The sequence below is a fragment of the Ranitomeya imitator genome, chromosome 4 (genome assembly GCF_032444005.1).
Source record: "Ranitomeya imitator isolate aRanImi1 chromosome 4, aRanImi1.pri, whole genome shotgun sequence".
NCBI classification, from domain to species: domain Eukaryota; kingdom Metazoa; phylum Chordata; class Amphibia; order Anura; family Dendrobatidae; genus Ranitomeya; species Ranitomeya imitator.
The window spans coordinates 19,983,380-20,010,847 of record NC_091285.1 but is presented as its reverse complement, the minus strand read 5'-3'; the positions used below and the strand labels follow the sequence as shown (position 1 = coordinate 20,010,847).

The 27,468-nt window shown below is 41.7% G+C and overlaps 1 protein-coding gene across 3 annotated transcripts in view; it reads right to left on the bottom strand.

The window, feature by feature from the left end:
* DENND2A (DENN domain containing 2A) overlaps positions 1-27,468 on the bottom strand; it is a 96,659-nt gene that overhangs the window by 13,976 nt on the left and 55,215 nt on the right. For 2 of the 3 annotated variants that reach the window (XM_069763259.1, XM_069763260.1), the window contains exons 4-14: positions 20,546-20,670; positions 7,132-7,250; positions 6,663-6,857; positions 6,299-6,392; positions 5,932-5,982; positions 5,242-5,429; positions 3,432-3,541; positions 2,918-2,987; positions 2,239-2,316; positions 1,802-1,942; positions 1,495-1,643 (exon numbers count right to left, since the gene is read on the bottom strand). In XM_069763259.1, the coding sequence (XP_069619360.1) occupies positions 1,495-1,643; positions 1,802-1,942; positions 2,239-2,316; positions 2,918-2,987; positions 3,432-3,541; positions 5,242-5,429; positions 5,932-5,982; positions 6,299-6,392; positions 6,663-6,857; positions 7,132-7,250; positions 20,546-20,670 (1,320 nt within the window). Of the gene's footprint in view, positions 1-1,494; positions 1,644-1,801; positions 1,943-2,238; positions 2,317-2,917; positions 2,988-3,431; positions 3,542-5,241; positions 5,430-5,931; positions 5,983-6,298; positions 6,393-6,662; positions 6,858-7,131; positions 7,251-8,661; positions 8,739-20,545; positions 20,671-27,468 lie in introns of those variants that run through there. The other variant, XM_069763261.1, reaches the window with a different exon arrangement.

Genomic DNA, 27,468 nt, shown 5'->3' with positions numbered 1-27,468 from the left:
TTTGATTTACTTGGAGTTATATTCTGTTGTTTAAGTGCTCCCTTTATTTTTTTAAGCAGTGTTGTAACCTTCATTATTTTCTTTCTTTGAAGAGGTATTCCCATTTCCAAGATCCTCTCCCAGTATGTTGTAGGTGTGATTATAATAATATTATTAGTAAATACCTCCAATTATAAATGTAATATAGTTCTTCTAATTAGCTATGTCGCTTACCCCATATGCAGGGCATTGCAGTAGCTAAGGTATCCATGGTTATGACCACTTATATAGTGACAGTTAAGGTACCTTCACACTAAGCGACGCTGCAGCGATACCGACAACGATGTCGATCGCTGCAGCGTCGCTGTTTGGTCGCTGGAGAGCTGTCGCACAGACAGCTCTCCAGCGACCAACGATCACGAAGTCCCCTGGTAACCAGGGTAATCATCGGGTTACTAAGCGCAGGGCCGTGCTTAGTAACCCGATGTTTACCCTGGTCACAGTTGTAAATGTAAAAAAAAACAAACACTACATACTTACATTCCCGGTGTCTGGTCATGTCCCTCGCCTTCAGCTTCCCGCACTGACTGTGAGCGCCGGCCGTAAAGTACAGCGGTGACGTCACCGCTGTGCTCTGCTTTACGGCTAGCCGGCGCTCACCAGTCAGTGCGGGAAGCTGAAGGCGAGGGACGTGACCAGACACCGGGAATGTAAGTATGTAGTGTTTGTTTTTTTAAAATTTACAATGGTAACTAGGGTAAACATCGGGTTACTAAGCACGGCCCTGCGCTTAGTAACCCGATATTTACCCTGGTTACCAGTGAAGACATCGCTGAATCGGCGTCACACACGCCGATTCAGCGATGTCAGCGGGAGATCCAGCGACAAAATAAAGTGCTGGACTTTCCGCAGCGACCAACGATCTCCCAGCAGGGGCCTGATCGTTGGTCACTGTCACACATAACGATTTCGTTAACGATATCGTTGCTACGTCACAAAAAGCAACGATATCGTTAACGATATCATTATGTGTGACGGTACCTTAAGTTGTTAGTGGCTGTACCCATGGATACCTAAGCTAGTGCAATGCCCTGCACATGGGGTCAGAGACATAGCTAATCAGAATAACTATCCTACATTTCTAGTTGGGGGTATTTGCTAATATTGTTATTATTACACCTACTACATATTGTGATGGGATCTTGGAATTGGGAAATACCCCTATAAAAGGAGGATTTATCTTTGCAATAAACGGCAGGAGGCCTAAAGCGGTTCTTTGACTGGTGGACTGGGGGCCTCCCGACTCTCTCCTGACAGTGTAATAGGGGAAGATAAGCCGATGCCACATTTATCTGGAAACAACTTTCCTATCCTGCTCCCAACAATGCACTCTCAGCGGAACTGAGCATGCATGTACATGTGGGGTTAAGAGGAATAGATCTATTGAGAGCGTATGAGCACCTTTAATTAAAGGACTACAACGAACAAGAACCAATATTTATAGTAGGGATCTACCTGAGGGTGTCCGCCATGAAAATGACCCTTCTTTCCAAGAGGAGAGAGGCGAAGACCTGTATGAGGTGCCGTACGCCGAGCGTGGAGAAAAGGGCATCGAAGTCCACGTGCTCAAGCCGAGAGTCCAAGGGTCGACACAGCTCGATCACCTAGGAAGAAATCAGAATGAGGAAACAGCGCCACCCTAGTGCCTGTGGCCGGTACTGCAGCTCTTCCCCTAATAAAGTGAATTCTCAATGTCAATAAGGCATGCCCCGATACGCTCCGACGAGTATCACCGTTCTGTAAACCTCCTTATATTCCGTACCTCAGTCCCTGATCCCGGCAGGAAATTCTTCACCGAGATCTTCCGTCCCAGGGCTGGAAACGGGGCGTCTATGATGGCTCTCATGAACGGCTGTACCAGCGCTGGAGAGATGCCTCTTCTTTTCTCCACCTCATCCAGGATCTACAGAAATGTCATGATTTAATTTATTTTGTTGCATTTTTACTTCCCCTCATTAAATGGTTTGTTAATATAAAAAAAATGGCTGCTTTATTCCAAAACAGCGCCACCCCTATCCACAGGTGGAACGTTGTATTGCAGCTTATCTCCATTTAATTCAATAGAGCTGAGCTGCAATACTGGGCATTACCTGTGGGCAGGGGTGGTGCTATTTCTTTAAAAAAAAAAAAAAAAGTCACTTTTTTTAAACCCATAAATAATTTTTCAATAATCCTAACTCCGTTTGCTCTGATCATTACCTTGGAGAACAGATTAAAGCATCCCAGTCGGCTCACAATGCAGTACACCTCGGGGAGACGCTTCCCTTTACCACTAGGCTGGATGGAAAAAATATATAATTAGAATATTATTTTTTTTTTATATATATATATATATATTAGTATTTTTTGTATATATTTTTTATTATTACTTTATATAAACATATATTTTTTTTTATCTTGTTTCATTATATATATATATATGTATTTTACTTTATTATATAAGTATATATATATTTTATATATACTTTTTTAGTATTATGTTTTTCATTCTATTTTTTATTATTTATCACAGAAGTATATATATATATACATATATATTATATATAACATATATATATATATATATATATATATATTACAAGCGCTAGATGTGTGAATAAAAAGTTATGCACACAAATCATGTGAGGGTGTAGTTCACGTGACCGCCACTAGGCGTCACTATTACTGGCTAAAAAAAATTTAAATACATAAAAATAAAAAAAAAAATAATTCAAAATAAAATAAAAAAATAATAACAATAAGAAAAATTATTGACAATAGTATAAAAACTAATTTATTTGAAAGGCCCAAGACTATCTATTCATTATATAAGAATCAACCTTTATGCTTTAAAAAAAAAGAAGATAAATGTCGGCCCCCTTAAGGGTCTGTTAATTACCAGGAGTCGCCTACAGTAGCCGAAGCGCCGACTGCCATCCTCACCGGTCAGCACGAAGGAGAATGTCTCACTGCAAAGAAGAGAAATTCATAATTGTGGGCAAAAGTAAGTATATTTTTTAATAATTAAAGGGTTAAAAAAAAAAGGATTTTCAAGCGTGAATACTAGTAACAAACCCTCAGCTGCGAGGTCTGTAAAGATTTCCACCCTTTGGATATAAACAAGAATGTTTTTATTCGAGAACAGCAAGTGGAGATCTGATAAATAAAAGGCCAGATTTATCGCAGCGGTCTGAAAGTAAACCTGACTCTGTTGCCCGTAGCAACCAACCACAGAGCAGCTTTCATGTTTAAAAAGCACCAGAAGGAATGAAAGCTGCGCTGTGATTGGTTGCTATGGACAACATTAGAAGCCAGTTGAAATGTTGACTATCGTGACCCATTTTAATGCCCGAAATCTTATTGCGCACCAGTCCTGATGATATAATGGACGGACGGCTTTTTTTTCCCCTTACCTTTCGAACTCAGTGACAGGAGACCAGTCCTTGGCGTCCGGGAAGCAAAACTGGGGAATGGCTTTAAACTGGTCGCCGGCTTCTCGCATGAACTTGAAGGATCTTTCCAACTACGGCGAAAGATGAGAAGATTCAGAGCCGCGGGTCACCCGTTACAACAAACGAACCACTGCTCTGTAATTAACGCAGCTCCAGATAAAAGCGGTGGCAAATTATAGAAAAAAAGGACGATAAAAAGCAAAGTTCACGTATATATGGGATTGACATGGGATCGCTCCCCTCCCCCGCTTCCCTTTTATTACATTACAATGATTTAAAGGGATTCTCCACCTAAAATTTATTTTTTATAAAAATGTAACAAAAAGACAGATAAATGCCTTAAATTGAAGCTGCCAAATTTCCATACTTCTCATACACTCCTAACTCCGTGCAAATCGGCCTTGCACTGGGTATCTAAGACAAACTGGTTGCTAGGGACCTGACTTAAGTTGTTAGGAAATGTATCCCAGGCAACTAGACAGTCTCCAGGAAATAAAAATCCTGCACAAATTTAGTTTTCCTCTGCTATTCCCCCTAGAAATGTACGTATAAAAATCACCGTGTATAGGAGTAAATCTTCCCTTTAAGAGGGTAGTCCAATTTTTTTTTTTAACTTAAATGGACGCAATTGGGACAAAAAATAATTTTTGCTATTGGGTTTCATTAAAAATGTTGCAGTGTTTTGACTTTTACAGGCTTTTTGTTTCCCTGATGTGGTCATAAATCAGGAGGAGCTCAGAAAATTCCCCATTAGGTCGGTTTCACACGTCAGTGGCTCCGGTACGTGAGGTGACAGTTTCCTCACATACCGGAGACACTGACTCACGTAGACACATTGAAATCAATGTGTCTCTGCACATGTCAGCGTGTTTTCACGGACCGTGTGTCCGTGTGCAAAACACGGAGACATGTCAGTGTTCATGGGAGCGCACGGATTACACGGACCCAATAAAGTCAATGGGTCCGTGTAAAACACGTACCGCACACGGACGCTGTCCGTGTGCAGTCCGTGTGCCGTGCAGGAGACAGCGCTACAGTAAGCGCTGTCCCCCCCCCACGTGGTGCTGAAGCCGCCATTCATATCTTCTTTCCAGCAGCGTTCGCTGGCTAGAAGATATGAAAAATCCTTTTTTTAAATTTTTTTCCGTGTTTCAAATAAAGATCCCTGTCCCCATCCCCCTCCCACCCTCTGTGCGCCCGCCCGCTGTTAATAAAATACTCACCCGGCTCCCTCGCAGTGTCCTGTCCTCGCCGCACCTTCTCCTGTATGAGTGGTCACGTGGTGCCGCCGATTACAGTCATGAATATGCGGCTCCACCTCCCATAGCAAACGCTGCTGAAAAGAAGATATGAATGGCGGCTTCAGCACCAGATGCAGGGGACAGCGCTTACTTGTAGCGCTGTCTCCTGCACGGTCCGTGTGGTACCCAGTTGGCACACGGGCGGCACACGGCTACTGATGTTCACGGTAAGCACACGGACACGGATAATTCCGGTACCGGAATTATCTGGACGTGTGAGACTGGCCTTAGAATGAGCTCCCTGATGGATTCTCAGTTAACTCATTCTGCAAAGAGGCTGGAGAAGGTAAACAGCACAATTTTTTTTTATGAAACTCAATTACAAAAATATTTTTTAGCCAAAATATATGCATTTACAGAAAAAAAAGTCCTGAAAGGTTGAAGGTTGATCCCCCTCCCTTTAAGCATTTGGAGGCATAGTTAGGGAGCCCTATGAGCTTACGAATGGAAGTTTTGGAAGTATACCGTACCTTCAGAGGGAACTGTTGGGTGATCTCGGGTGCGTAGACGGTTCCTGACGGCTTCTTCTGTAGGGAGACCACCACAAAATACTCAAACAGTTGCCGCTCTTGGTACTCGATATGGTCGCGCTCGACGGTGTGATAGCGCGGAGTCAGGCTCATGCGGGATTTAACGTGTACCAGTCTCTCACTATGAGCTGGGAAGAAAAAGACACGGGGCCTTAACACTGCGGCTCATTTTTACATCAGAAAATTTACCCTTAAGAATATGTTATAAAAAAATAAAAACAAAAAAGTAATAAAAATCGAATAAAAAAAATTATAAAAATAAAAAATAATACAATAATTAATAAAATAAATAAAGTTGAACGAATTAGTGGAATCTGAGTGATGCCGGATTATCAAATATTCTGGATTTAAAGAAGTAAAAAAAAAAAATAAAGAAAAAAAAAAGTTACTAAAATAAAAAACCTAAGAAAAAAATAAGAGATTAAAGGGGTATTCTAATGATGGCATATTGCTTGAACCTGAGAATGAATGGCGTAGCGCCATGTATCCGGCGCAGCTGCGCTCCCGACTACCTGGCTGTTGGGGGCGCTGCTGCGTGGGAACCCCCCCCCACCCCCTCAGAATGAATGTCTGGATTATAAAATGGCAGATAATTGGAATTGTTACTACGAAGTCTAGACACGTTTGTACCTTTTAGTTTCTCCTCCGTGTCGCTGTCCGACTCGCTATTGTCATCTGTCACTGAAAGAGAGAGCAAATATTTATTCCTGTAATCATAATGGTAGTGACTCACAGAGCGAGGAGAGGGCGTGGGCGGCCATTCCTGAAATTATAAAACACGTCTACCCCCCCCCCCCCCCCGGCTTCCCTGAGAAAAGCGCCACTCCTGACCGCACGCTCTGCATGGTACTGCAGTTCCATTCAAGTAAATGAGCTGCAATACCAGACACAGCCAATAGATAGGGTGGCGCTCTAGAGCAGCCATGTTTCTCTAATGCTGCTCATCCCCTTTAAATATATTATGGCCTGATCTCGCCGCCTATTAATGTTCTCCTACCTCGTCCCGAGTTGTTGTCGGTGGCCTGTGACAGTCTCTTGACTCTCTTCTTACCCCGCCGGGCCTCGTAAATGGAATTAATCCTCATCACAAGCTGCGGGTAGTAAAAATATCAAGCTATAACCATTATTTTAAGTTTCTCAAATTTGGGCGATGATGGAAGAGACCCCCATTAAATATTTTTCCCCTTGATGACCCCATATGGATTTTGAAGCCGTCTGTAATTTTCTAAAGCAAAAAAATCCTATAGCTCCGCCCCCAAAGCCCCGCCCAACCAAAGGTCTGCCCCAAACAGTGACATGTGACCTAAATTCTGAGCTCCCACAATGCACGGCGCAATTTGTCTCTCGTTCGCGCAGCCCACCTTTGGGATTTTTTTCCTCCGTCGTCCATTCTGTTGGTCTCCCGTGCTGAAAAAGTTATCGTCCGGGCTACTTGGAGACGACGGGGGGCTAAGTTTACTGGGGGACGCCACGCCGTCCCTCCCCAGCTTCCTGAGGTCCGGCAGTTTGAAACTACGACGTTCAGAGTTATGCCTGAAGAACGGCTTCTGCTGCGCCTAAAAGGGACAGATATATAAAAATGGCAGCCTTAAAGGGGCGCTGAACTCGTCAGTCTGGAAAAGGTAGGTTCCAAATATGCAAATATGTGATCTGCTATCTTTAAAATTGGAAACAGCACCATTCTTATCTATAGGTTGTGTCTAGTATTGCAGCTCAGCTCAATTTATATGAATAGATGTAGGGTGCAATACCAGACATAACCACAAGGGTGGCGCTGTTTCATTAAAAAAAAAAACAAAAAAACCTATAAATCTCGACATATGCACGTACCTTGATTTGGGCTCCGGTTGCAGGTCCTATAGTGGCCGGGAAGGCAGGAACGCACTTCTTGCTTAGACACCGGCTGTCAGTCTCGATGTCTTCATAGGGATTTTCTTTTGATGGAGGATCTAGGATGGAAAAAAAAAAAGAACAAAAAAGTGACATTTATATTATACAAATATTAATAGTTATTAAATTTACTGAGAAAAAAAAGAAAAATTCTAGAACTGTAATTTTTCGTGAGGAGGCGCCTATGGCTTTCTGATCCTCTGCAACCAGTTCACTGAAGAGGCCTCCTCGCCGTAAGAAAGAGAAACGTAGGAGAATCGATCAAAGAGAACTGCCCCTTTAAGAAGTGCTCGAAGTGAACTGCCCCTTTAAGAAATCTGCAAAATGGCCAATCCTTCTAAAAAATGTTAAGCTCAATACACACAATTTAAAAAGTGCAATCCCTTTAAGAATGGACAAAAATGTAAAAAAACAAACAAAAATGCTCCACATAGGCACCTGGTGACATCTGAATCTTATGTCATTAATGCTTGTGTTAAGCTGCAGACAAACCCTTTAAGAGCTGTCGGAAGTAGACAAACCCTTTAAGAGCTGTCTGAAGCAGACAAACCCTTTAAGAGTTGTCGGAAGCAGACAAACCCTTTAAGAGCTGTCGGAAGCAGACAACCCCTTTAAGAGCTGACGGAAGCAGACAAACCCTTTAAGAGCTGTCTGAAGCAGACAAACCCTTTAAGAGCTGTCCATAGTCGACAACCCTTCCAGAAAAAAGTGGACAACCCCTATTAAACTATCCAACGTTCACAACCCCTTTAAGAACTTTCTAAAGCAGATAGCTGCTTTAACAACTATCTAAAGCAGACAACCCCTTTAAGAATTGTCCATAGTGGGCAACCCCTTTAAAAACCATGAAAAGTGGACAACACCTTTTAAAACTGTCCAAAGTCGACAAACCCTTTAAGAATTTTCTAAAGCAGGCAACTCCTTTCAGAACGGTCTGAAGCAGACAACCCCTTTAAGAGCTATATGAAGCAGACACTGTTTAGGAGCTATCCATAGTGGACAACCCTTTTAAAAAAAAACCATACAAAAAGTGGACATCCCTTTTATAACAGTCCAAAGTTAACAACCCCTTTAAGAACGTTCTAATGAAGATAACCCCTTTAAGAACTGTCAGAAGCAGGCAACCCCTTTCAAAAAAACTGTTCGAAGCATACAACCCCTTTAAGAACTGTCCATAGTGGACAACCCCTTTAAAAATCATAAAATAGTGTACAACCCCTAGATAACAGTCCAAAGTTGACAAACCGACTCCGCTCCTCCCCGGGGGTCACGCTTTTTTGCAGAAAACTTCTGCAGAACTTGTTTGGAAACGTTCAGCTGAACTTTCGCTTTGTGATCAGAAGCCATCGGAAGTGGCAGAAAGTGACACGAAGCGACAAACCCGGCAGAGAGCGGCTCAGCGAGGTCAGGAGGCGGCTGGTAAAGGCCCTCTAAAAATGTCGTGGTACCCCAACAGTTTTTCTAGCTCACCCTTCTTCCTCGCCATGGTGCACCTAATGCACGGGCTCGCCTCAATGTCACCTGATCAGGAAGTGAAAACGTGAAACGCTCAGGTAGGGAAATCAGCGGGGAGGGCCAAAGGGTTAATAATATTTGTAATGGAAGAAGGGGAGGGCGCAGCTCCGCATCCTGTTAGTACTAGGCAAAGGTAACCTGCAGCTTCCCATCTGTTCTCACACAGAAGGAGATTAACCCTAAACTTGGACTGTCCCATGGGGGTGCTGGGGGTCCGAATAAGCCCTCCCCCCCCGACCCAAAGATCAGCTCCAGGACGAGCAACGGTAGTTTAAACCCCCTGACGTGAAAAATTTGGATTTTAGTTGAATTCAATAACTTCAAAAAACATGCAAAATCATAATAAATAAGCGAAAAAAAATAAACAAAAAATAATAAAACAATAGTAGAATATAATAATAGAAAATATGTCTAAAAAACATTAGAATAATATAAATGGTAAAACAATATAAAAAAGTAACGATATAATAAATAATATAATCGTAAAAAGAGAACATAATAATATAACATAGATGCTAAAAAAATATAACAAAAATAAAATAATGGTAGAATATAGTAATAAAAACTATGTACAGAATAACAACAGAATAAAATAGTAAAATTATAAAAAAAAATGTCATGTGGTTGAAACTAATAATATACTGTAAATAGTATCATGTAAAAATATAATAAATAGAACGGTATATATTAATATAAAAAATATAAAATCAACGCAATAATGATAGATTATAGGAACATAAAAATAAGTATAAAATGAGCAATAGATTAGAACAATAAAAAAAGTAAAATGATGTAAAAATATGATATAAATAAAAAATACAATAGGGGTAAAAAGATATGATGTATATAGAATGTAAAAATATATATAAGAATATAAAATTAATATAAAACAAATAAAATAATGGTATAATAAAATACTGTAAATAGCTATAAAATTAAAAAAATATATAATATAAATGGTATGATACTAAAAATATATAAGACACACAAAAGTACGCTATAATGTAAATATAATAATGCTAAAACATATCGAATATATAATGTTTGAATATAAACATTAGTTAATAAAAAATATATATTGCATAAATTATATAATAATATAAAACTATAATAAACATGGACAGTATAATATTATCGGATTTAGGCCATAATAATAGAATAAACAAATATAATAGTATAATAAACAGCTACATAATAATGGTTTCAAATGATATAAAAATAATAAAAATATATAATAAATCTTTCCAATAAAAATCTTATATGATAATAAACATACAGGACTTTAAAGGGTTATTCACGAATTTTCAAAGAATGGTCCTAACTTTCTGATTGATGAAGATGCGACTGCTGGGGCCCTGAGGATGGGGCTCTGAAATACCCCACTAACATGAAGCAATGCCCCCCACACACACACACTGGGGGCCACTTCAGGTTCAGATTGTCATAGAGGAACATTTGAGTCAGCGCTCATTAGAAAACAACAGGATGTATGTCTGCAATCATCTGACTTCCAGCTATAGTAACCTCCTGACCTGCGTACGTTGTTGGGGAACCACAAGTCTCAGCATGTGACAATTGGGAGGAGGGGGGCATTGAGGGTGGACATGTGGCTATCAGGTTCCTGCAGGGGCACTGACATGAAAGGTAAAACTGAACAGGTAAAAGAATTTGTGTGGTTCGGTGAGGTCAAAACATAGAAATTCCTCCCTGAGGTTGAGACAAGTGTAGAATGGTCTGCACAATGCCAGGCTGCAGCTGCTGTCAGGAATAAAGCTTCACTACTCCAAGAGGAAAAAGTAAAAAAAAAAAATGTAAATACCAAACTAGAAACAGCACAATGGCGTAGAAATACCCTGGTACTAACCTGTGGGCACCACCATGATGCTCTACGGGCTTTACAGATACCAAATACCATCACAAAGAAAGCTTTATGGTGTAAGGAACATAATAGTGTCAGTACAATAATATAGTAGGCCCTTCTATCAGGTTGTACTGATGTATAGACACTACTATGTCACTGGCACTACCGTATATATACTGCTATGGGGCTGTAGTGATGTATAGACACTACTATGTCACTGGCACTACCGTATATATACTGCTATGGGGCTGTAGTGATGCATAGACACTACTATGTCACTGGCACTACCGTATATATACTGCTATGGGGCTGTAGTGATGTATAGACACTACTATGTCACTGGCACTACCGTATATACACTGCTATGTGCTGTACTGATGTATAGACACTACTATGTCACTGGCACTACCGTATATACACTGCTATGTGCTGTACTGATGTATAGACACTACTATGTCACTGGCACTACCGTATATATACTGCTATGGGGCTGAACTGATGTATAGACACTACTATGTCACTGGCACTACCGTATATACACTGCTATGGGGCTGTAGTGATGTATAGACACTACTATGTCACTGGCACTACCGTATATACACTGCTATGGGGCTGTAGTGATGTATAGACACTACTATGTCACTGGCACTACCGTATATACACTGCTATGGGGCTGTAGTGATGTATAGACACTACTATGTCACTGGCACTACCGTATATATACTGCTATGGGGCTGAACTGATGTATAGACACTACTATGTCACTGGCACTACCGTATATTACTGCTATGGGGCTGTACTGATGTATAGACACTACTATGTCACTGGCACTACCATATATATACTGCTATGGGGCTGTAGTGATGTATAGACACTACTATGTCACTGGCACTACCGTATATACACTGCTATGGGGCTGTAGTGATGTATAGACACTACTATGTCACTGGCACTACCGTATATACACTGCTATGGGGCTGTAGTGATGTATAGACACTACTATGTCACTGGCACTACCGTATATATACTGCTATGGGGCTGAACTGATGTATAGACACTACTATGTCACTGGCACTACCGTATATTACTGCTATGGGGCTGTACTGATGTATAGACACTACTATGTCACTGGCACTACCATATATATACTGCTATGGGGCTGTAGTGATGTATAGACACTACTATGTCACTGGCACTACCGTATATACACTGCTATGGGGCTGTAGTGATGTATAGACACTACTATGTCACTGGCACTACCGTATATACACTGCTATGGGGCTGTAGTGATGTATAGACACTACTATGTCACTGGCACTACCGTATATATACTGCTATGGGGCTGAACTGATGTATAGACACTACTATGTCACTGGCACTACCGTATATTACTGCTATGGGGCTGTACTGATGTATAGACACTACTATGTCACTGGCACTACCATATATATACTGCTATGGGGCTGTAGTGATGTATAAACACTACTATATCACTGGCACTACGTATATATACTGCTATGGGCTGTACTGATGTATAGACACAACTATGTCACTGGCACTACCGTATATACACTGCTATGGGGCTGTACTGATGTATAGACACTACTATGTCACTGGCACTACCGTATATATGCTGCTATGGGGCTGTAGTGATGTATAAACACTACTATATCACTGGCACTACCGTATATATACTGCTATGGGGCTGTACTGATGTATAGACACTACTATGTCACTGGCACTACCGTATATCCACTGCCATGGGCTGTACTGATGTATAGACACTACTATATCACTGGCACTACCGTATATCCACTGCTATGGGCTGTACTGATGTATAGACACTACTATGTCACTGGCACTACCGTATATACACTGCTATGTGCTGTACTGATGTATAGACACTACTATATCACTGGCACTACCGTATATACACTGCTATGGGCTGTACTGATGCATAGACACTACTATGTCACTGGCACTACCTTATATACACTGCTATGTGCTGTACTGATGTATAGACACTACTATGTCACTGGCACTACCTTATATACACTGCTATGTGCTGTACTGATGTATAGACACTACTATATCACTGGCACTACCGTATATATACTGCTATGTGCTGTACTGATGCATAGACACTACTATGTCACTGGCACTACCTTATATACACTGCTATGTGCTGTACTGATGTATAGACACTACTATATCACTGGCACTACCGTATATACACTGCTATGGGGCTGTAGTGATGTATAGACACTAATATGTCATTGGCACTACCGTATATATACTGCTATGGGCTGTACTGATGTATAGACAATACTATGTCACTGGCACTACCTTATATACACTGCTATGTGCTGTACTGATGTATAGACACTACTATATCACTGGCACTACCGTATATATACTGCTATGTGCTGTACTGATGCATAGACACTACTATGTCACTGGCACTACCGTATATACACTGCTATGGGCTGTACTGATGTATAGACACTACTATGTCACTGGCACTACCTTATATACACTGCTATGTGCTGTACTGATGTATAGACACTACTATATCACTGGCACTACCGTATATATACTGCTATGTGCTGTACTGATGCATAGACACTACTATGTCACTGGCACTACCTTATATACACTGCTATGTGCTGTACTGATGTATAGACACTACTATATCACTGGCACTACCGTATATACACTGCTATGGGGCTGTAGTGATGTATAGACACTAATATGTCATTGGCACTACCGTATATATACTGCTATGGGCTGTACTGATGTATAGACAATACTATGTCACTGGCACTACCGTATATACACTGCTATGGGCTGTACTGATGTATAGACAATACTATGTCACTGGCACTACCTTATATACACTGCTATGTGCTGTACTGATGTATAGACACTACTATATCACTGGCACTACCGTATATATACTGCTATGTGCTGTACTGATGCATAGACACTACTATGTCACTGGCACTACCGTATATACACTGCTATGGGCTGTACTGATGTATAGACACTACTATGTCACTGGCACTACCTTATATACACTGCTATGTGCTGTACTGATGTATAGACACTACTATATCACTGGCACTACCGTATATATACTGCTATGTGCTGTACTGATGCATAGACACTACTATGTCACTGGCACTACCTTATATACACTGCTATGTGCTGTACTGATGTATAGACACTACTATATCACTGGCACTACCGTATATACACTGCTATGGGGCTGTAGTGATGTATAGACACTAATATGTCATTGGCACTACCGTATATATACTGCTATGGGCTGTACTGATGTATAGACAATACTATGTCACTGGCACTACCGTATATACACTGCTATGGGCTGTACTGATGTATAGACACAACTATGTCACTGGCACTACAGTATATACACTGCTATGGGCTGTACTGATGTATAGACACTACTATGTCACTGGCACTACCGTATATACACTGCTATGGGCTGTACTGATGTATAGACACTACTATGTCACTGGCACTACCGTATATACACTGCTATGGGCTGTACTGATGTATAGACACTACTATGTCACTGGCACTACCGTATATACACTGCTATGGGCTGTACTGATGTATAGACACTACTATGTAATTGGCACTACCGTATATACACTGCTATGGGGCTGTACTGATGTATAGACACTACTATGTCACTGGCACTACCGTATATACACTGCTATGGGCTGTACTGATGTATAGACACAACTATGTCACTGGCACTACCGTATATACACTGCTATGTGCTGTACTGATGTATAGACACTACTATGTCACTGGCACTACCGTATATACACTGCTATGTGCTGTACTGATGTATAGACACTACTATGTCACTGGCACTACCGTATATACACTGCTATGGGCTGTACTGATGTATAGACACAACTATGTCACTGGCACTACCGTATATACACTGCTATGTGCTGTACTGATGTATAGACACTACTATGTCACTGGCACTACCGTATATACACTGCTATGGGCTGTACTGATGTATAGACACTACTATGTCACTGGCACTACCGTATATACACTGCTATGGGCTGTACTGATGTATAGACACTACTATGTCACTGGCACTACCGTATATACACTGCTATGGGCTGTACTGATGTATAGACACTACTATGTAATTGGCACTACAGTATATACACTGCTATGGGCTGTACTGATGTATAGACACTACTATGTCACTGGCACTACCGTATATACACTGCTATGGGGCTGTACTGATGTATAGACACTACTATGTCATTGGCACTACAGTATATACACTGCTATGGGCTGTACTGATGTATAGACACTACTATGTCACTGGCACTACCGTATATACACTGCTATGGGCTGTACTGATGTATAGACACTACTATGTCATTGGCACTACCGTATATACACTGCTATGGGCTGTACTGATGTATAGACACTACTATGTCATTGGCACTACCGTATATATACTGCTATGGGCTGTACTGATGTATAGACACTACTATGTCACTGGCACTACCGTATATACACTGCTATGTGCTGTACTGATGTATAGACACTACTATGTCACTGGCACTACCGTATATACACTGCTATGGGCTGTACTGATGTATAGACACTACTATGTCACTGGCACTACCGTATATACACTGCTATGGGCTGTACTGATGTATAGACACTACTATGTAATTGGCACTACAGTATATACACTGCTATGTGCTGTACTGATGTATAGACACTACTATATCACTGGCACTACCGTATATACACTGCTATGGGCTGTACTGATGTATAGACACTACTATATCACTGGCACTACCGTATATACACTGCTATGTGCTGTACTGATGTATAGACACTACTATGTCACTGGCACTACCGTATATATACTGCTATGTGCTGTACTGATGCATAGACACTACTATGTCACTGGCACTACCTTATATACACTGCTATGTGCTGTACTGATGTATAGACACTACTATATCACTGGCACTACCGTATATACACTGCTATGGGGCTGTAGTGATGTATAGACACTAATATGTCATTGGCACTACCGTATATATACTGCTATGGGCTGTACTGATGTATAGACACTACTATGTCACTGGCACTACTGTATATACACTGCTATGGGGCTATACTGATGTATAGACACAACTATGTCACTGGCACTACAGTATATACACTGCTATGGGCTGTACTGATGTATAGACACTACTATGTCACTGGCACTACCGTATATACACTGCTATGGGCTGTACTGATGTATAGACACTACTATGTAATTGGCACTACCGTATATACACTGCTATGGGCTGTACTGATGTATAGACACTACTATGTCACTGGCACTACCGTATATATACTGCCATGGGCTGTACTGATGTATAGACACTACTATGTAATTGGCACTACCGTATATACACTGCTATGGGCTGTACTGATGTATAGACACTACTATGTCACTGGCACTACAGTATATATACTGCCATGGGCTGTACTGATGTATAGACAATACTATGTCACTGGCACTACCGTATATACACTGCTATGGGCTGTACTGATGTATAGACACAACTATGTCACTGGCACTACCGTATATACACTGCTATGGGCTGTACTGATGTATAGACACTACTATGTAATTGGCACTACCGTATATACACTGCTATGGGCTGTACTGATGTATAGACACTACTATGTAATTGGCACTACCGTATATACACTGCTATGGGCTGTACTGATGTATAGACACTACTATGTCACTGGCACTACCGTATATACACTGCTATGGGCTGTACTGATGTATAGACACTACTATGTCACTGGCACTACAGTATATATACTGCCATGGGCTGTACTGATGTATAGACAATACTATGTCACTGGCACTACCGTATATACACTGCTATGGGCTGTACTGATGTATAGACACAACTATGTCACTGGCACTACAGTATATACACTGCTATGGGCTGTACTGATGTATAGACACTACTATGTCACTGGCACTACCGTATATACACTGCTATGGGCTGTACTGATGTATAGACACTACTATGTAATTGGCACTACCGTATATACACTGCTATGGGCTGTACTGATGTATAGACACTACTATGTCACTGGCACTACCGTATATACACTGCTATGGGCTGTACTGATGTATAGACACTACTATGTCACTGGCACTACCGTATATACACTGCTATGGGCTGTACTGATGTATAGACACTACTATGTAATTGGCACTACCGTATATACACTGCTATGGGCTGTACTGATGTATAGACACTACTATGTCACTGGCACTACCGTATATACACTGCTATGTGCTGTACTGATGTATAGACACTACTATGTCACTGGCACTACCGTATATACACTGCTATGGGCTGTACTGATGTATAGACACTACTATGTCACTGGCACTACCGTATATACACTGCTATGGGCTGTACTGATGTATAGACACAACTATGTCACTGGCACTACCGTATATACACTGCTATGTGCTGTACTGATGTATAGACACTACTATGTCACTGGCACTACCGTATATACACTGCTATGGGCTGTACTGATGTATAGACACTACTATGTCACTGGCACTACCGTATATACACTGCTATGGGCTGTACTGATGTATAGACACTACTATGTAATTGGCACTACAGTATATACACTGCTATGGGCTGTACTGATGTATAGACACTACTATGTCACTGGCACTACCGTATATACACTGCTATGGGGCTGTACTGATGTATAGACACTACTATGTCATTGGCACTACAGTATATACACTGCTATGTGCTGTACTGATGTATAGACACTACTATGTCACTGGCACTACCGTATATACACTGCTATGGGCTGTACTGATGTATAGACACTACTATGTCATTGGCACTACCGTATATACACTGCTATGTGCTGTACTGATGTATAGACACTACTATGTCATTGGCACTACCGTATATATACTGCTATGGGCTGTACTGATGTATAGACACTACTATGTCACTGGCACTACCGTATATACACTGCTATGGGCTGTACTGATGTATAGACACTACTATGTCACTGGCACTACCGTATATACACTGCTATGGGCTGTACTGATGTATAGACACTACTATGTCACTGGCACTACCGTATATACACTGCTATGGGCTGTACTGATGTATAGACACTACTATGTAATTGGCACTACAGTATATACACTGCTATGGGCTGTACTGATGTATAGACACTACTATGTCACTGGCACTACCGTATATATACTGCTATGGGGCTGTACTGATGTATAGACACTACTATGTCATTGGCACTACAGTATATACACTGCTATGTGCTGTACTGATGTATAGACACTACTATGTCACTGGCACTACCGTATATACACTGCTATGGGGCTGTACTGATGTATAGACACTACTATGTCATTGGCACTACAGTATATACACTGCTATGTGCTGTACTGATGTATAGACACTACTATGTCACTGGCACTACCGTATATACACTGCTATGGGCTGTACTGATGTATAGACACTACTATGTCATTGGCACTACCGTATATACACTGCTATGTGCTGTACTGATGTATAGACACTACTATGTCATTGGCACTACCGTATATACACTGCTATGGGCTGTACTGATGTATAGACACTACTATGTCACTGGCACTACCGTATATATACTGCTATGGGCTGTACTGATGTATAGACACTACTATGTCACTGGCACTACCGTATATACACTGCTATGGGCTGTACTGATGTATAGACACTACTATGTCACTGGCACTACCGTATATACACTGCTATGGGCTGTACTGATGTATAGACACTACTATGTCACTGGCACTACCATATATATACTGCTATGGGGCTGTAGTGATGTATAGACACTACTATGTCACTGGCACTACCGTATATACACTGCTATGTGCTGTACTGATGTATAGACACTACTATGTAATTGGCACTACCGTATATACACTGCTGTGGGCTGTACTGATGTATAGACACTACTATGTCACTGGCACTACCGTATATATACTGCTATGGGGCTGTAGTGATGTATAGACACTACTATGTCACTGGCACTACCGTATATACACTGCTATGGGGCTGTAGTGATGTATAGACACTACTATGTCACTGGCACTACCATATATACACTGCTATGGGCTGTACTGATGTATAGACACTACTATGTCATTGGCACTACCGTATATACACTGCTATGTGCTGTACTGATGTATAGACACTACTATGTCATTGGCACTACCGTATATATACTGCTATGGGCTGTACTGATGTATAGACACTACTATGTCACTGGCACTACCGTATATACACTGCTATGGGCTGTACTGATGTATAGACACTACTATGTCACTGGCACTACCGTATATACACTGCTATGGGCTGTACTGATGTATAGACACTACTATGTAATTGGCACTACCGTATATACACTGCTATGGGGCTGTACTGATGTATAGACACTACTATGTCACTGGCACTACCGTATATACACTGCTATGGGCTGTACTGATGTATAGACACTACTATGTCATTGGCACTACCGTATATACACTGCTATGTGCTGTACTGATGTATAGACACTACTATGTCATTGGCACTACCGTATATACACTGCTATGGGCTGTACTGATGTATAGACACTACTATGTCATTGGCACTACCGTATATACACTGCTATGTGCTGTACCGATGTATAGACACTACTATGTCACTGGCACTACCGTATATACACTGCTATGGGGCTGTACTGATGTGTAGACACTACTATGTCATTGGCACTACAGTATATACACTGCTATGTGCTGTACTGATGTATAGACACTACTATGTCATTGGCACTACCGTATATACACTGCTATGTGCTGTACTGATGTATAGACACTACTATGTCACTGGCACTACCGTATATACACTGCTATGGGCTGTACTGATGTATAGACACTGGCACTACTTTACGGACACAGTCATGTTGCTGGCTTTACTTTATGTGACCTTCTATGTGACTGTCCTAATGTGTGACTATATATATATATATATTATGTAGCCGGCACTGTGCTGCCATGTAGTATTATTGTGATATAGGCCCTGCTATTTTCCTACCATTACTTTAAGCTGCCACTATCTGATTTCACACTTCTGTGTTACTGATATTGCTCCATTATTGCATACTGTTGAGAGGATACATTTCATCATTACAGTTCAAGCACACTCTCCAAACATTACATAACTTGAAGAGGGGAAAAAGTTAAGCAGAACTTAAAAAAAGCAATATATGTTAAGCCCCGCCCATATTTGTATAAGGTCCTCCCCTTTGTTAAACTTCTCCCTTTGAAAAAAAAAAAAAAAAGAAATAATAGCACCATGCCCGCCCTTTGGTTGAGTCTGGTATTGCATCTCAGCTGCATTAAAGTGAATTTGGATGAGCTGCAGTACCACACAGAACCTGTGGGCAGGGGTAGCGCCATTTTTTTTTCTATTAAAGGAAGCATGCTTTTCTTATTCTTGGCATTCCTTTTAAAACTTGTTGAACAAGTAGATGTTTCAGTAATAAGACATTGCTGAATAATTAATGACAATTAAGGAAAGTACAGGACGTCTAAAAATAAATTACGGTAAAGGGGATTTCCACTTTTAATAACCGTGAGACTATTTCACATAAGTGTTTAAAGAAGTTTCCATTGTAATCTTTGCTGATGGCAAGTTGTACACATACAGGTCAAGGCACATAGCTTGTCATGAGAGCTGCATACACTTATGTAGACATATAAACAAGCACTGATCTGCCTCCAGGGTCCTTGGTTATTGAAAGTGTACTTCTCTTTTAAATCTAACAATGCTGATGAAGGCCACCAGTCCTCACCTAAGATGTCTTCGTAGACGTTCTCCTCGGATAAAGTGCGAGTAAGGGCCAACTTGGTCTGTGCGTACCAGTCTACTCGACCGTTCTCCGACGACTGTAAGAGATCTTCGAATTCGTAGGATTTCCTGTAAGGAAACAGAAAATGGTGAAACCCAGTGAGGTAACAGATGAACGTCAAGTCTTCTGATACCAGAGAAAAAGGAAATGGAACTAGTCCTACAAGGAGGACTAGGGTGGGATCCCACCGATCAGAGTCTGATGTTCCATCCTAAAGATAGTCCCTTACGGTAATATCCTGGAAAACCACTTTAATCCGGACAGTTTTCTTATTGTGAACCTCTATCTACACTAGCTATCTCTTAAAGGGGATCTGTCACCAGGTCAAAAATATTCAGTTGTTGCTCCTATTTTTTTCTTGCTGCTCCCCTGAGTATGCTGCTTTTTATTTTTCTTGAATCCGCCTTACGGTTCCAGAGATATGGACCTTTTTATTTGGTGCAAGTTTTTAAGGTCTTTACAAGGAGGCGTGGCTCACAGGGTAACACTGCAAAGCAACCAAACGACCCGCCCCCGATACTCCAGTGAGTCACACCCCCTTGAGAAAGACCATAAAAACTACCACCAAATAGAAAGGTCCATATCTCTGGAACCGTGTAGCGGATTCAAGAAAAATAAAAAGCGGCATACTCAGGAGAGTAAGAAGAATAAACTAAGAACAATAACTTGACATTTTTTACCTGGTGAAAGGTCCCCTTTAAGTTATAGATAACATAGCTAGAGGTTCAGCCTCTGGGGTGTATCTTCAGGCTGTTTTGCATTACTATCCTGTGAGCTACGCCTCCTTGGATAAGACCATAAAAAGTAGCACTAAATAAAAATGCCCATATCTCAGGACCTCTGTGGCGGATTTACAAAAAAATGTAAAAAAATATAATTTAAAACAATCTGATTAATATAGAAAATGAAAACAAATAATGGCACGAGCTGAATGCTGCCAAGTTGCATTTCAATTTCTCTGTTTTCCTAAGCCACCAGTTTTCCAGACTCAAGGATAAATTAATGCTAAGTTAGGAAGGTTGCAAGTATTGAAACCCAGATTTTTTCTTGAATTATATTTGCATTTTTAATCAGAATTTTGTAAAAAAAAGGAGTTGGATTGTTAGAGGATACAGATGTTTGGTCAAAATAAATCCCAGATTCATTAATTGTGTATTTGTAGAATAGGTGTCAACGATGAACCCTCAACCTTCCTCCATTCATTTGTATTTGCCTTATTAATTAGATTAATGTAAAAAATATATTGTAAGAACACACAAGGATGTAATATAAAAACAAACAACAAAAAAAAACAACAATAAATTTCATTATGGCCTTGTACTTTTTTTTGAAGCATTGAAAGATCCCCACCCTTCCTTCTTGACTGGTATATTCTAGACGTTGTAACATCTATTTGACTCATAAATCAAATTAATAAAAAAAAAATATATGTATTGTCAGAACACATAGATGTAAGGTTAGAAAAAAGGCCAAAACCTAAAAAAATAAAAATAATATATAAAAAAGTACATTTTATTTTGGTCTTGTAGATCTGAAAGCCATTAATCTTCCTTCCTGTCTGGTTCTGGAGCTTGGAACTTTTATCGCCTTTAGAATCAGATTTACTGAATGTAAAAAAAAACACTGATTCCAAGAACTCAAAGGTAAAGTAAAAAACAAACAAACAAAGAAACAATACAGCTCATTGTGGCCTTGTAGATTAAGAAGCCTTCAACCTTCCTTCCTAGAGCTTGTATCTTCTGTTTGCTATATAAATCAGATTTACTTTGCGCAAAAAAATATAGATTATGAGAAAATAAAGGTATAAAGTAAAAAAACAAAGAACAACAAACATCAACAACAAATAAAAAAAAAACAATACAGTTCATTGCGGCCTCGTAGATTAGGGAGCAACAAGAAGCCTTCAACATTTCTTCCTGACTGGTTCTAGAGCTTAGATCTTTTAATTGCCTTATACATTAGATTTATTGTATGTAAAAATAAGAATTAGATTCAGAAAACACAGATTTAAAGTAAAAAAAACAAACAAACAACTATATAAGGGGCGTGGCTATGTAAGCCAAGAGAGAAGACGCACCTTTTGGAGGCTCCCATTATCCTGATCTGAATCCGGCCATTTATCCCCCTGAACTGCAGCTGCACCGGCTGAGGCGGTGCTCTGAAAGCTCGGGAGACCGGCGACCCCCCCGGGTGGCGGCGGTGGAACGCTGGAGAGCCGATATCTGTGGCGGCCTGGAGGAGCGGCGAGGTCCCTGGGCTGCGGCGGCCATCTTTGAGCGCGGCTCCGACGGGCGGGACGCAGTGCCGGCGGCGGCTGAAGCCGGGTGGATCCCCCGGGGGGCACGGCAGGCACTTACATACAGCGGGGACGCTGTGGAACATCGAGGAGCAGGAGACAGGTGCCGGGTCTGGAGCGGCGGGCGGGCCCTGGGAGACGGCGGCCATTACCACAGCGCACTCTCCAGCAGCAAGGAGAGAGGCGCTATATAGCAAGACTGCGGTGCATTCAGGAGGTGAGCTACCGGCCTGAAACACTAAAAGGGGCAGAGCGGTGTGCGCCCTGGAAAATTGGGCCCTGCACTCCCCTTATCAAAACCCCTGCTTGCACCATTACTTTGGAGGGATCGTTCCCCCCTCCCTGCTGTTCTTCCTGGGGAACTGTGGCTGCTCTGGGACACGGTGCCTGGGCAAACTCCTAAGTTGATACATTTGCAGATATCTGAGACTCTTTGCTTGGTTTGCTGCCTCTCGGGGGTGCATCCCGGTGTTTGGCCCTGTCCGGTCTGCTAGTGGAGAATAGACTGCCATAATAATAAATTTGGTCATTTGGTGGGGATCTTCTGCCAATCACCATGCATCATCCTAAAGGAGCGGGGGCTGCTGACAAGTTGAGGAAATATGCCAGAGAAGATGCCCCAGATAATACACGCTCTCTCAGAAATAATCCCACGCAGAGTCAACGCAAAAATCGTCTTTCTGACAGCAATGAGGAGGGAGAACAAGACGAACTGACTCTTAAACAAGCATCTGAGCAGTTGATGCAGGCTATATCTCTCACCAGGTCCTCTCTCACTGAGAAAATAGAAGACGTGCATACTGAAGTGGGCCGTCTGCGACAAGATATACAAACTATGAGAGGGCGTATTTCAGAGGTTGAAACAAGGGTGTCTCAGATAGAGGACACCATTGCCCCAATGGAGGCTAAGTTATCAAAGGCCACTGGCTCTGTGAATGCCTGGAAGCAAAAGGCAGATGACCTGGAAAACAGGCTGCGCCGTAATAATATCCGAATTATTGGCCTACCAGAACGCTCGGAGGGTCAGCAACCTGAGCAATTTCTAGAGGACTGGCTTAAAACCTCCCTGGGAGACGGATTCTCCTCAACATTTTCTGTGGAAAGGGCCCATAGGGTCCCAACGAGACCTCTTCCTCCTGGAACTCCGCCCCGACCCTTTCTGGCACGTCTCCTTAACTGCAGAGACAGGGATGCAATTCTTCGCTTGGCAAGGCAGAAGGCCCCTATTAAATTCAATAACGCCACTATATCAATCTTCCCGGACTTCTCTATGGAACTTCAAAAGCAGCGAGTTCGATTTATGGAAGTCAAAAAGCAGCTCAGGGATAAAAACATCATTTACTCCATGCTTTATCCAGCTCGACTCCGTATTCTTCATGAAGGCTCCTCCCTGTTCTTTACTGACCCGGCGGAGGCGGTCGAATGGTTACGGTCATACAAGGGGCCTAGTACCCCGGACTCTTGAGTAGCTCTTTCTATCTGATGGCAACACAATCTAGAGCTCTCTATGTGGGTGCTGAGTTTGTCAACTATACCGGACGCTGATTCTAGTGAGGGTATCCCCTATTCTACTCAACTATAGGAGTGTAGGATTACACTCCTCCACTGTTCAAATGTTGTTTGGTTTGGTATTTTACACCAGTTTCAATTGTTTGTTATGTTTATTAGTCGCCAGTGATAACCTTATGCTCTGTATGATGTTCCTGATTCCCGCCCAGGCTGTGGTGTATGTTATGCCTTTTCCCGAACGTAGATATGGGATCTGAGATTGTATGTATGACGTGGAACATACGGGGTATTAAGACTCCTCGAAAGAAAATTAGGGTATTTTCACAAATTAAAAGGTATCATCCACATATTGTAGCACTTGTGGAGACGCATTTGACCAGAGACACAGCTAAGTGTACGCAAAAGCCGTGGGTGCAGTGGTCCCTTCACGCATTTCACACCAGTTACTCCAGAGGGGTCTCCCTGTTGGTACATAGGAATGTCAGGTGGGAGGCTAGAGAGTCACGACGCGATCCCGAAGGTCGCTTTGTTTTTGTTCATGCCTTTATTAATATGAAGGAATATGTGATATTATGTGTTTATAACCCACCCCCGGCCGGCATATCGGTTCTCCGCATGGCACTGGGTTTCTCCCTAAATTATCCTAATGCTAGTGTTATCTGTATGGGAGACTTTAATTTAGTCATGGATAATCTTAAAGACAGACTGAGACTAGACGGCGAGATGTCAAGGGGGCCCCTTTCTCAATCTCCCTCTCAATTGGCATCATTTATGAACGGTAGCGGATGGTTAGACCTATGGAGAACACGTCACCCTGAGATAAAGGAATATACTTGTCATTCTTCAACTAGACAGTCTCTATCCCGTATAGATTACATATTTGGATCTAGCGACCTAGCGCTGTGGGTGAATAGTGTCGAACATGGTAACAGGGGGATATCAGATCACAGCCCAATTGTTCTCAAACTTAAATACGGTCAGTCAAATAATAATATACCTTGGAAATTGAATCCCTTCTGGCTGAAACTAATAGATGCTAGTGATAGAACGGTTGATCAGTTAAACTGCTTTGTCTCTACTCACCCAGACCCCTCGAATCTCAATCTGTTCTGGGACACTCTAAAGGCATATTTGAGGGGATGTCTGTCCTCTACAATCTCCTATATAAAGAGGGTGACGGCGGGGGAGGATGACGAGATTGAGCGACGGCTGAAGGACTCGGAAGCCGCCTATGTGGCCAATCAAACTAACGGCAACAGGGTGGAGTGGCTCACTTCCCAAAGATTATACACCCAAAATATAGACACTAAATCAAAACGTAAATTATTTTTTACCCGTCAGTCTTATTTTGAAATGGGGAATCAGGCCAGTAAACTCCTAGCTTTTTTGGTACGTCAGCATAACACCTCCAACACGGTACTACAGATTCGGACACTCGATGGTTCGTTGGTATCCTCCACCGAGGAAATTCTTCAAAGTTTTTGTAATTACTATAAGTCACTGTACAAATCGGGTAGTGGTCTTGGGGTCCCTGAATGTATAGACTATCTATCAGACATGGCATTCCCCTTACTGAGCCCAACCCAGCAAGCTTTTATGGAAGCCGAGTTTACTCTGGAGGAGGTGGAACAGGCTATAATGGATATGGCCACCGGGAAGGCCCCTGGACCTGACGGGTTTCCCGTTGAGTTCTATAAAAAATATCGGGACCACCTGGCACCACTCTTATTGAAGGTGCTTCAGAATATATGGGAGGGAGAAATTATGCCTGAAACATTTTATGATGCAAATATCATTGTACTTAAGAAGGAGGGAAAGGACCCCTTGGAATGTGGATCATATCGCCCCATATCATTGGTGAACGTAGATTATAAAATCTTCACTAAAATATTGGCCACTAGACTAAATACAATCATATTAGATCTTATACACCCAGATCAAACAGGCTTTATGCCTGGGAAAAGTACCTCTATTAATATTCGGCGGGTCCAATCAGTGATTCAATATAGCTCCCTAGAATTGGATAATAACTGGGCTCTGGCATCCCTAGACACAGCTAAAGCGTTTGACTCCCTTGAATGGCCTTTTCTTTCTGCATGTCTGCAGAAATACGGTTTTGGAGATAAATTTATTAGAGGGATAGATACACTATATAGGAATCCTAGGGCACGGGTAATTGTGAATAATTCTATCTCTGATTCCTTTACTTTACATAGGGGAACCCGTCAGGGATGTCCTCTGTCCCCGGCCCTCTTTGCCCTCGCGATAGAAGCATTGGCAATACGCATAAGGTCTTCCACGGATATCAAGGGAATAAGTATTGCGGATCGTGTAGATACCATCGGTCTATATGCTGATGATATGATCATATTTATGGGTAAAACAGAAGAAACACTACCGCGAGTAATAACGACTATAGATAATTTTAGCAAATTCTCTGGTCTCTATATCAATTGGGATAAGTCTGCTCTGATGCCTCTGTCTCATGCGCCGATGCCCCGTCTCGAAAATCTCTCGTCACTACCTGTAGTCTCCAATTTCAAATATCTAGGAATACATATGTCTCAATATAGTCAGCTGGACCTACGACTTAATATTTATCCACTATTGGACCTGGCCAAATCTAAATTCATAGCTTGGAGCAAACTCCCTCTCTCCGTTGCAGGTCGCATTAATTTAGTTAAGATGATATTGCTCCCCAAATTTAATTATTGTCTCCAACATAGTGCTGTGCCAATACCCAAATCTTTCTTTGCAAACTTAAACTCCCTGACCACGTCCTTTATATGGGGGAAGACTAGACCCAAACTCAAGCTATCTACTCTACAGAGACCGACAAGGGGGGGAGGGGCAGCCTTACCAGACTTTTATCTATATTATCTTGCTGGGCAGGCTAGGGCGATAAGCAAATGGATGCCTAGCAACTCCCTACCTAATTCAGAAAGCCATATAATCCATTCTGCCCGTATTGACTGTCCACTGGGTTTTTTGGAAATGGAGAAAGTCAGTGCTCCCCGTTTGCTGCCATTGCTTCGACAAGCGAGATTAATATGGAGACAAA